Consider the following 12,169-nt stretch of genomic DNA (forward strand, 5'->3'; position numbering starts at 1 on the left):
ACTTGTAGATTGGTGAGAATTCAGTCGACTTGACTAGCAGGATAAGATCTATGGATAATTTTTTGGAGGCTAACTTTTTTACAAAATGTGAAGACATTATTAGTGAATTTAAGATTTTCTCTATAAGCTTTGCAGACATGTTAGCTATTGGTGGATTAGAATTCTTGTGCAAAACTGGAAAGTGAGTGTTGCATTAAAACACATATTAATCAATTTCTTTCATTGTAATTTTTGATTTTCTTTTAGACCTTGTGAAAAATAATAGTACATGTAACAATACATATAAGATATTTCTTACAGACAAAATATTAAAACAGCAACAATTGTTTATCAGATAATATTATAGTAAAAAATAGAAAAATTCATATAGGAACCTTATGCATTTACTTTCTGAGGAAAAAAAACTAAGTCAATATACTGTATATCCATTTTTTTTCACGTGTTGCAAATTTTGCGAAAGGGTAGAATTGTATAGTTTTTATTTTGTGTAAGTTATTTTTTGGGATTCAAAAAAAAAAATTTAAAAAGGTAAAGTTTTTATGGCACACAATAACCAATATAATTTCTGCATGTTTTATTTTTTGTGAATTAAAAATGATCGCAAAAAATGCGAAAATTAGATCATCGTGAAAAAAAACTGATATACAGTATAATGTGTTTGTAATTTCTATAATAGGCCATTTTTTGATACCTTGGATAAGGATCTGCAGGCATTATTAGACGGGTCTAAGTACAGCAAAAAGAACATGGCAGAAAAGTTACAAATCTTGTTTGATCGACCGTTTAGTCATGTGAAAGAGTACTGCAGACTTACAGAGAAACTCGCTTGTAACTATGAAGCAGTAAGACTTTTTTTATACACTGTTTATATGAATTATAACAGAAAAAAATTAGCTATGTGCAAATGACAAGTGCTAAAAGACAATATTTGGTACTGTGTTGTGTGTTGTAAAAAGATTTTGAAATGGAAGATTTTTTACACAACAAAGATTAATTTAAAGAATGTTTGTGTTTTGGAAACAGGAAGCTGCAGAGTACCGATTGTTGAGCAAGGTGACCTTGCAATGGCAGACCTTGAAACGAACGACTAGTAATGAACACAAGATTGCAACTAACACCAAATCATTTTGGGAATCTCTGAATTTCCATAAGTTAATTGTAAGCCTATCTTTTGAATATATTTGTTACTTCTCTAAAGGTGTTCTGGGTACTACTAGAAAAAATAAAAACTTTTCTGATTGAGATAGATTTTTTTTTAAGAATTTACAAGATTTTAAAATTTAATTTTGTTTAGAAATGAGAAGAATTTTTATTATTTAAGCAAATTTATATTTTTTGTATAGGGCATGTGCTATATATACTCTGTTATAATATGAACTGAAAAGATAGCAACTAATACATGTTCATGTACTTGAATTTAAAATCTTGAAGACTGAACAGTACGTGGTATTAACTCTAATTAGGGGAGATAACTCCAATAAAGTTCTACATCTTTCCAGGATGCAGTAAAGATTCCAACACGTCGCCTGATCCGTAGCAGCAGGGACCACCCCCTGTCTCTATATGGAGGAGGACGGATGTCCACCAATGATTTCTTCCTCTTCAATGACCTCTTTGTTCATGCTCAAGTAAATCTTTTATTATTTTAATATTGATTACCTTGAGTAAATTTCTCAATTAGCAGTTTATCAATTAACTATTCTTTTTTTCATTGGTTGAAGTTATAGCTTGATTTTGACTTTCTGACTTCTTCAACACCAAATTATGATTTCCTGTCAATAAATAAAGGGAACGAGTGTCTCATCTAATATAAGGATTTATTTCAAAAGAAATTATTACACAGCATTGTAATATAATTAACTTGCATTGATTTAATGTGATAGCTAAAACGTACCCTGGGTCATTTGAAGGTAGTATTTTTTGATTCTCTGCATCATTTACTGTAAAAATGCATTTTACAAAATTATTCTGATAAAAGCTGCAATCAAAATGCCAATCTTCATTCATTCTTATTTTAACTCAAGCAGAGAAGTTCTGCTAATCATATCCTTATTTTTCTGCTCCATGAAATAAGGAGTATGAGCATATTTAAGCCAGGACAGAGATGTCATCATTTTCATGATTAATAGCTTATGTTATTGCATTGAAATGTGAATTATGAAATAAATTGTAAAAATAAATTTTAGATATAGCAGTAGACATGTATATATATTAAATTGATATAAATGTTTGCATATATTTATATATATTTTAAAGGTACCAGTAATTGTGACATGATACCTGTAATTGTTCCCTGTAAATGAATTAACATGATGTAAGAACTAATTACCAGTATGCACCAAACATTCATTTTTGCATGAATCTCTAATTACTGTTATTGCCCAGTTTCTTTGTCACTGTGATTAAAAAATGATACATACAAAATTTAAAAGTGGTGAGTACAACATTTCATCCAGAAACCAAGACAAATGTGTGATATATGTTTGTATTTACTTATATTTTAGTACTCTACATTCCGGTCCTACCCGCTGGACACCCTGTGGATTGAAACACTGGAAGATGATAAACAAAGGTATGAACATATGCTTTAAAAATTAAATGAACAATTTTATGAAGAGAATCTAAAATTTATGAATTGTGGATGAATTAGAAAACTTTTTTGATCTTTACAACCTTTACCTGTTTGTAAATTAATGTCTGAATTTTAGAAACTTGATCTCCTTGATTATGCCAGAAGAGAAATTGACCCTGGTAGCCTCTGATGGGAATGAAAAGGTAAAATATGGAACACTGGGGATTAAAACTCACTGAATCTAAAAAAAAAGGTTTAAAGTACAATGTTGTATTCAGTGTCTCATCAAACAGTGTATCATGAAGAAGCCACATTAGTTAATATTTTTTCATCCAGAAGGTATATAAGTTACTAATTTTTTTATAAACATTAGTTAATATTTTTTCCTAAAGTTAACCACAACAGTAAATATTTATGACATGAAAGATCAGTAATGACATGGTGATCTGCATGTACATGTAATTATCAACACTGTGTACCATTTCATATTGTGACTCACACGTGGCCAGAATTCCACTAGTATCAATTTTTGTTTTTCCAGTACTTCCCGACATCTTTCCTTTATCTCTCTGTGCTGTTTCTTTTCCAGACAGAGTGGCTTGTAGCATTAAACTCAACCATCAACAAAGACCTCAGTCGTCAGAAATCTGTGTCGCGTAGAGGGAGTTCGGACCGACTGACTCCCCCAGATATTCGCTTTGCTAACCATCAGTTTATACGACATACTGTATTTAAGGGTGCCACCTACTCTGGATACTGGATGACTGGAAAAATACATGGCTTGTAAGATCTTTTTCAGATCTCAGTTGTTTTATTGTTTTAACAATAGAGTTATTATTTTTTACTCTACTTATGTATAGTGAGTATGATTGTAAATTTCAAGATTAGTCCACTTGACTGTCATTTTTCAGTGGAGAGATGAAGTGGGCAGATGGAAGAAAATATATAGGGAATTTTAAAGAGGGATTACAACATGGGTGAGGAGAAAAAAATGTGAAACATAAAACTTCTTTTCATCAAGTATGTCTTTTAAGAAGTTCAGAGAAATTTAAATAGAATTAATAAAATATACTACAATCTCCTAGATTTTTAGATAAGATTTACTTTGTTATTTTTAGACATGGTAAGCTTATTCTGAAGCAGGATGATGGGAGTGAAAGAACACAGGAAGGTTACTGGAGAGATGGACTGCTTCATGGGCTGGCCAAAGTCAGGTAACTCCTGACCTGTGTAGAAAAGTTGGTGGGGGTCAGGTGATAAGTACCAAAAAACATGAAAGTAGAGAGTCTGTATGCCAGGGACAGGCATAGTAAATAACATAAACTCTATGTACAGTATAATTTTTGAACTTATTAATGAAGTTCTTTTGAAACAATTGTAAATAGAAAAAATTGTTATATACATGTACATGGACCTTTATATATATACATGTGTACAGATATTTGATCTTATATCAATGATTCAAGGTATTCTAATGGAGATATCTATGAAGGAGCTTTTAAGGATGGACAAAGACACGGGCATGGCATTTATCGTCATGGACAACACACATCAATGGCTGCAAGTGTTTACATTGGAGAGTGGGTTTCTGACAAGAAACAAGGATACGGGATCATGGATGATGTCATGAAAGGTATTTTTTGTAAGACGTTCTACTGAAGTTCCAATATTCCATAATCTCAAATTTCATAAATTTTATGTATAGCACCATTATGTATAAATGTGCAGGGTGATCTAATAGTTTTTTCAGACTGTACTTTGGCGTCAGAGATGCTCAAGCGTCCAGACTATTAGATCTGTTTTTTCAGGTTTTACAGTTTGGTTTTATTGTTTCAAAGGAGAGAAGTACATGGGTTTGTGGCAGGAGGATATCCGACAGGGCGGTGGTATTGTGGTCACGCTTGACGGAATGTACTTTGAGGGAAACTTCACCCAGGACAAATTAACAGTGAGGCACATTTTCTTGATTGTAAACATTACATGAAAAACATTGGTTTAAACATAAATGCCATCCAAATCAATTTTTTGGGAGGCCATTATAAAACTAATTCATTTTTGACTGTATTAGTACCTTGCATTAGAAATATGAAAAAGTCGTTGACTTTTATTTTTACCTGGTATATCTGTAATCCTTACTGGTTATTTTGACAGGGTTTAGAATAAATGTGACTTCTATTTTTGTTGTTTCTTAATTATAAGTTATTCTAACAGGGGTATGGTTTAATGCTTACCTATGATACCAGTACCTATGAAGGAGAGTTTGCAGGGATTACCCAGCTCCAAGGCAAGGTAAGAAAAGATGCATGTACATGTAGTACTGATTTTCAGGGTTCAACAAATTTTAATGTTTTTTTTGTGGATTTTCTGATGCTTTTTTTTTTTTTAATGTGAGAAACTTTTCGAGGAACTGATATTTTACACCATTGATACACTGATATATTGAATACCAAGGATATGTCAAAGTGATCTGAAAGTCCCAATCCTTTATTCTTTAAGTATTTTTCTCCTGATATCTTGAATCCTTGCATATCTTGAAATTTTTTCTTAGGCCCATCGTGATCAAGATAATGAGGTTTGACTGTACTTGTACATACAGTACATGTACATGTATATGTAGAAATGATGTCAAAACTGTGCCTGTCTTAATTATCATACCTGCCAACCTTCTAAAACATTCAGAGGTCAAATAAGGCATGACAACATTTTTTTAGCTACATTTCAGAAAACACTTACTGTAGATCACCAAATATTTGTGACACCTTATTTTCACGAGATAGGTATTTGGTATTTATAAGCAAGACAAAAATTTCATGAATGCTGGTTATGCTGTATATATCCTATGCCAATAAAAATATACACGAGAATGAAATTTTCGTGAGCAGACCATCTCGTGTAATTGTGCGAATTTAAAATAAAGTTCTCACGAATAAAAAGTGATTTACAGTATTCAAATTTGTAATATTTTGTTTATTTCAGTCTCCTATTATAAGACATGGATGCCATTTTGGCATTTTAAGCACTTTTTTTTAGAAGGGCTGTACTCATAACAATAAGAAATTTTAATTTGTTTGACACGCAGTACAGTTAAGGCAACATTTTCTATAAAAAGACACTGAAAACAAGACACTTGAAGTTTAACCGTCTTATTTTCTAGCATACGACTCTACTGAAAATATCTTTGTGTCTTCTTGAAGAGTGTGTCCTTCGCTTTTAATATTGATATTTTTTGTCATCATGTGACCCTTAGTAGTCACGTGGGCTCCTACTTTAGCTCAAGATATAAAATATCAAATTTAACTGAAAAGTTCAAGGGCAAGGCAAAGAAAAATTACACTGCACAAGGTTTCAATGTGTCCCCAAATATCTATCCTATCTCAAAAATAATGCTCATTCAGTTAGATTTCTGGTATTATTTAGTTATTCAGTAAAAACAAAGACTGGTATTGAAAAAATAGGGTACTTTCCGCATTTCATGTGAAATAATAAATTACTTAGCGAATTACAGAGAAATGAGCATCACTTTTCAAAAAGTATGCAGTAAAATAAACAATTTAATACAAAAACCTACCTCTTCATATGTCGCCTTGCCCTTGAACTTTTTAGTTTAAAATCGAAGTCTTGAAACATTCATTCTAAATATAGTTTTCAAACGCATTAGTGACCCGGCACGGGAGGTAACTCTTTGGTATTTGTAGAGTTTGTTTACCTCGCGAATTTGAACATGTAACATCTACAGAGTATGCTAGGCTTTATTCTACTTATTCAAAACGGAATGCATATAAAGATCTTGACTTTAATTACTTTCCTTTGTATGTCTTCGTCCTTTTCATACACCAGACAAGACCTTGTTGAATACCTTCCGCATTTTCTCGACGATCTAGGCCTTTATCATGTACGTATATACATGTATAACAATCAAGTTTATCGGCACTGCCGCAAAGTACATCATATAAGTAAGATTGAAAAAATGTCCATTACTAAATTTCAATCATTTCTGATAAACGTTTAGATCTCCCCTCCCTCATATGATGAGAAACCATTCATCTCCCCCCCCCCCCCCCCCACACAGACATAATAAAAAATACATATCTACAACAGAATGAAGTTTCACATATGGGTTTTCCTCAGTGGCTCTCCAAAATCTTCTTTTGTTTAAAAGTTCCTGTTGGCTTATAAATTACTCAAATATAAAAACCAGGTGAGGATTATTTACACCTGTTAATATAATTAGTTCTATCCTCCTTTGTGCATATCTAACCCCTTATATTTTGCTTCTTAGCTCCCTTGATAAAAGGACAATGATATATACTTGGGCATTGTTAACTTGTAAACATCATGATCTAGTTTTTATTTATTAGGATATAACGATTGTATCTCATTTAGAGCGGGTGCTTTCATTTTGTTTTTTAAAGGGGGGGGGGGGTGTCTTTTCCTGTGATAAACTTGTCTGTGTATAAAAGCTTAGGGATTGACATTTTCTCCAAAAAAAATGAAAGCACCCGAGCTAAATGATATAAAAATGTAATCAGAAAATAGATACTTCCTTGATACAAGTGATCATGATAAATATGTAATTATGCCAATATTAGGCTTTATTTGTTTCAATGTATCTAAAACACCATGTTCATGCAAGTCTGGATTTTCACACCTTTACAGCCTTAAAAGCTGACATTCATATCACTGTTGCCATTGAAAGATAACAGTTAAAGTATTATTCATCTAGTAAATTTATTTAATAACTACAGCTTCTCCCATACAAAGCCAGGCTGTGAGGGTAATTCTGAGCAGGTGCATAGTTTTTCCATCAAGACATGTACTCTGGGATAAAATCCATTCTAAAAATAAAATGAAATATTATTAAGTGTGCTGGTGATTAAAACAGTAAAACTTGAAACAATGTAATGAGTAAAATCTAATGAAATCACATAAAAATGTATCAAATATCTGTAACTCTGCTGTTTTTATTTATCAAAATAATTTTTAAAATAATAGTGCCATGAATATGTGTGTTGTTGATATCATTAAGCATACCTTTTTACTTGGTCCATACACTTGCTGCCTGTGTCAACACTGGAATGGTTCAAATTCTTTGTGAACAGCTACTGTAACATAAAATATACCAAAAATGTAATGAGTCAAATACATATTAGGCCAAATAAAAAAAATATGTGTGGTTCTGGTTACACCTCCAAACAAATTAGGGTTGGTAGGTAGGTTTTTTTTTTGTTTTTTTTTTTTATTTATTTATTTATTTATTTATTTATTTATTTATTTATTTATTTATTTAAATAAAATAAAAGTCAAAAATATTATTAAATGTTCTTGAATTAACTATTGGTGATATTGGTGAGATAATATTTTTGCTTTCTTTCAAGTGGTGACATTTGTAACTGACAAAACACTTGTACTGCATGTTGAAACAATGTTGTCAAAGAAGGCCACCATTGCTGAAACTAAAACTAATACCGGAGCCAATGAGGGAAATCAGGGAAAATTCCAGAAATTTGAAAATTGTCAAAAAAAAGTTTAGGGTCGGGGGTATAAAATAGGGACGATCGGGTAACCGGAACCACACATATTTTTTTATTTGGCCTTAGTTAAAATAAATGGCACTGCAATGTGCAAAACAAACCATGTAATATAACATTTTCTAAAATTCATGAAATCTTTTGTTACAAAACTTCTCTGGGAATTTTAAAACTCTGCCATTTGCAATTTAGCAATTTAAGCTTGGAAAATAACTGATTAAAGGAAACAAAATCATAAATGAAATTCTTGCATCTGTTCAAAATTGAAAAACTATTATATTGGCATACAATAAAATTATTGTGAATATATTAATAGTGAACATACCATATTTAGAAATTGTTGCATATGTTTTCTGTAGATAACTCTGGATTATATGAATGCAGCTCCTGACAGCTACAATGATGAAAGAATTGTACATCATGTATTCAGACCAGAAATATAAAATAACATGATATTCAATTTTAAATTTAGAAATATCATTCTACAGATTTAGAATTTCATAATACAGATGCTAAGAATTATTTTAAAGTATGAAACACTAGCTGGTGAAAATTTAAACTTTAAATCCTATTTTTGATTTACAGGACTGGGGTATAAAATGCATACATGCATGTATATTACATACACAATACAGTTTCACTTTACAGAAATATACACTTTATGGATGTGCTAAATTATCATTTGATATCCTGCTTTCCTTTTCAAATTACATATTAACATGATTGTACAGTGTATGTCAACATAATTATGTGTTTAGTGAATCTTTTATCAATGATTGAAATTGAACAATAATTAATTTTAATAAATTTAACAGCAAACTTTTGCAAGCCTGAAGATCTCCATGATACATAGCCTATATTCTCTCAAAAATTAGTTGAATGACAAGGAATTGCATATTCAGTGCAAATTAAACTGTTGGTGTGCAACTTCATATCATGTTTGTGTGTGTAAGGGGAGGGGGTGGGGGGGGGGGGGGTGGGGGGTTAGACACAGCTCCTGGGCACTGCCAATATATCTTCCTACATGTATACATATTATACATACACATTCGATTATTTCATATTGATGTTAACAATAGTATGTCTAAATATTGATACCTATGCGTACATAATATACGAATCTAAATATGAAAACCCCTGCAGCTGCCCAGGGTAGAGAGGTGGGGTGCAATAGCCTCAGTAGTCCATGATTTCTCTAAATATCTGCCACATCTGATAAACAAACCATAAATCTGTTACTTTATTACTGTTCTCTTTAAAAGATTTACCTGTTTGCTGTATTTTCCACCGCAAATCTCAGCTGTTGTCTCCACGTCCTTTAAGTAAACAACATTCCGTGTCACTGAGTGCAAGCGCTTGGCTGAAGCCGAGTGCAGCCAAACGACACAATAAAAAGCGAACTATTTCGACAATATGATGTTCTAAACAAGAGAAAATCACTACTTCTAATTTATTTAAAGACAAGAATACGGACATTTGTTACAAATTCTTGCAATTGTCGTTAAATAGTTATTTTGAGCTCTAATTCCTTATATAGGTATATCAGGGCGGAGCGACTGTCATGACGTCAAACCTCATTATGACCTCATTACCATAAAAGTTTCATGGGTAGCCTTAACTGTACTGCGCAGACAAAAAAGTGCAAATAGTGTCATTTCCCAATTCAGATATATGCAATCTGTCTGAATTTTTTAGTCATGGAAAAAATACTTTCATATTGTGGGTCAGAAGGTAGGTAGGTTGGAATTGGGGGAGACAATTATGACCCCGATGCATGATCAGTGGTAGGCAGTGATGATGTGATTTTGGGGGTGTGACCTTTAAATTGGGGGGTCAGCTGGCAGGTATGGTTTTTTTTGTAAATACATGTATGTATGTATTAAAGCTTTTGCAGATTACAGTATGACTCCTCTCCAAAAATTAACAGTTAGAAATCTTCATTAAAAAGTGGCTAACTGCACTAGATTTTAATAAGCCATACTCTCTGTTTATCAACCAGCTTTTGATTGTGAACTGAAAAATTGCCAACATGAACTAATGAATCTCTGTGTTATTTACAGGGTAAGTTGACGATGCCAAACCATGACACCATTGAGGGCACATTTAGTGGATCATGGAATGAAGGACTCAAAATTAATGGAGTATTTAAGAAGGCTGCTTATTCTGAAGTCAATAAGAAAAAAGGTCACAATAACCTCTCCCCGTAAGTATGTCATTGTCCACAAACTTTTTGGACACTCATCATCATTAGGAAAAGGCATTTTTAAAACATTTAAACCAGCATTTTTCAAACCGTATGTTTTATTTTATTATTGCCGTTATCATACTAATAGATAAATAATTTCACGTACTAGGATATTTGGTACAATGGCTGTACCTGCCAGCCAGAGATGGGAAGGCATGTTCCAGCAGTGTATCTCTGTATTCAGGGTCAAAGGTCAGGATCAACTAAATACAGAGAAAGCCTGGGAAAATGTAGCCATTACATTGTCTAAAGGAGAGAAGAGCATCATTGAAATCCATAAAAAGTAACTGTTTAAGACTGAGTATTGACTGTTATAACTGAGTATTATTGAGTTATTTTAACATTTGTACATGGACAGTATATTTATATTAGATGAAATGCATGCTTTGTTTCTATTTGTAACAGAAAAGTTATTCATATATTTTTTTTATAGCTTTTTGGATATTCAGATATTCAATAGAGTTTAAATACATTTTCAAATAATAAATTGAAATGTGTCTTATTTTTATAGTCCAAACAATAAAATTAAGCGGATCCTGAACCTGGCAGAGGAGTTGGAAACTATTCCCCCACATAGTAAAGGGAGGTTAACAGTGGAGTACTACAGAGAGATTAGGCAGTACCTACATAAGGTAGGTTTGGAGAATTGATGGATGAATAAGAAAGAGATAATAGTATAGATGAGAAAAGATACAAGCATTGATAAAAGTTCAATTAAAAATTTTTTTAGACATGATTATACAAACATATAGTTAAAAGTATATCAGATTTGTGGTGTGATTAAGTGGTATTGTAGATGTGCAGTCAAAAAGCCATTGATTAAGAAAATATAAAGAAAGTGTTTCTTTAAAATTGTACTAGATAGAGAGAAAAAAAAGACTTTACAAGCTTGATTTAAATCATAAAATGATCAAAATATTTCTTTTTGGAGAGCATTCATATATAACAATGTCATTTATTAAAATACTGACATTGACCTCAGAGATTACTATAGTATGGTTTGACCACTGACTTGAAATTACATACATAGAAAAATCAACAAAAAAATTGGATTATAGAAGTCTATGGGGTTAAGGTTGTGAAAGTAAGGAAAAATGAATTATTCACACATGAACTTTTGATTGCAAGAATGTCAGGAATATTTGTTGTCAATTATGTGTAATTCTTGTCTTGTATATGGTATGCTTTATTTCATAAGGCTTTTGACTTGCCTTTTCACCCTCTGGGTAAACTGATGGAGGGACTGGTAGATGTCTTTAGAGCTGCCTATATTGGGGTTGGGGCACACCCCAGGCTTTTGGACCATGCTGTCAATGAGATTACTTCATTTGTGTATCGTTTGTATAAGTGTGTCAGGTAATGCTAACTTTCTTTAGTCGTCTGTGTTTTTTTTTGTAAAAATAAACTAGAGTAATTCAGAATATTCATCTGATATTGGATCAATTGTTAAAATCCTTACGTGAGAGAAAAGTTGCATAAAAAAAGATCTGAAGTTAAATTCTAAAATTTTGATTTTTCAATAGGATCCTATTTCCTGACCTGCCTGAAAATGGGGGTCCTATTCTGATTGAGCCCGAGACATCAGAGGAAAGGGAGATGACTCCTGAGGAAGACAAGTCGTACGCTCAAATTTCTTGAAGTGATATGGTTCAAACTTTGCATGTACATGCATTTCATTGAAGGGAGAAAAAAACTTCAACCTTATAGATTTTTTTCTTTTTAAGCAAAGAAAGTTATGTTGATACTGGTGATTAGAAATCTTATGGGAAACAGGAAATGAATTTGGCTTCATATTATGTTTATATAGAGTCAAAATAATTTATG

At 32.1% G+C, this 12,169-nt stretch overlaps 1 protein-coding gene across 2 annotated transcripts in view; it reads left to right on the plus strand.

Annotated features, from left to right (window-relative positions):
• LOC133197241 (alsin-like) overlaps positions 1 to 12,169 on the plus strand; it is a 28,804-nt gene that overhangs the window by 11,243 nt on the left and 5,392 nt on the right. The window contains exons 11-28 of one of the 2 annotated variants that reach the window (XM_061333175.1): positions 9 to 181; positions 677 to 842; positions 1,024 to 1,158; positions 1,500 to 1,628; positions 1,884 to 1,910; positions 2,505 to 2,572; positions 2,709 to 2,775; positions 3,162 to 3,355; positions 3,484 to 3,549; positions 3,691 to 3,786; positions 4,039 to 4,205; positions 4,411 to 4,520; positions 4,784 to 4,861; positions 10,161 to 10,303; positions 10,455 to 10,628; positions 10,857 to 10,977; positions 11,544 to 11,701; positions 11,869 to 11,964. In XM_061333175.1, the coding sequence (XP_061189159.1) occupies positions 9 to 181; positions 677 to 842; positions 1,024 to 1,158; positions 1,500 to 1,628; positions 1,884 to 1,910; positions 2,505 to 2,572; positions 2,709 to 2,775; positions 3,162 to 3,355; positions 3,484 to 3,549; positions 3,691 to 3,786; positions 4,039 to 4,205; positions 4,411 to 4,520; positions 4,784 to 4,861; positions 10,161 to 10,303; positions 10,455 to 10,628; positions 10,857 to 10,977; positions 11,544 to 11,701; positions 11,869 to 11,964 (2,168 nt within the window). The remainder of the gene's footprint in view (positions 1 to 8; positions 182 to 676; positions 843 to 1,023; positions 1,159 to 1,499; positions 1,629 to 1,883; positions 1,911 to 2,504; positions 2,573 to 2,708; positions 2,776 to 3,161; positions 3,356 to 3,483; positions 3,550 to 3,690; positions 3,787 to 4,038; positions 4,206 to 4,410; positions 4,521 to 4,783; positions 4,862 to 10,160; positions 10,304 to 10,454; positions 10,629 to 10,856; positions 10,978 to 11,543; positions 11,702 to 11,868; positions 11,965 to 12,169) is intronic. The other variant, XM_061333176.1, reaches the window with a different exon arrangement.

This window comes from Saccostrea echinata, unplaced genomic scaffold (genome assembly GCF_033153115.1).
Source record: "Saccostrea echinata isolate AGI-Se365-2 ecotype Australia unplaced genomic scaffold, CSIRO_AGI_Sech_v1 ptg000030l, whole genome shotgun sequence".
Taxonomy (NCBI): domain Eukaryota; kingdom Metazoa; phylum Mollusca; class Bivalvia; order Ostreida; family Ostreidae; genus Saccostrea; species Saccostrea echinata.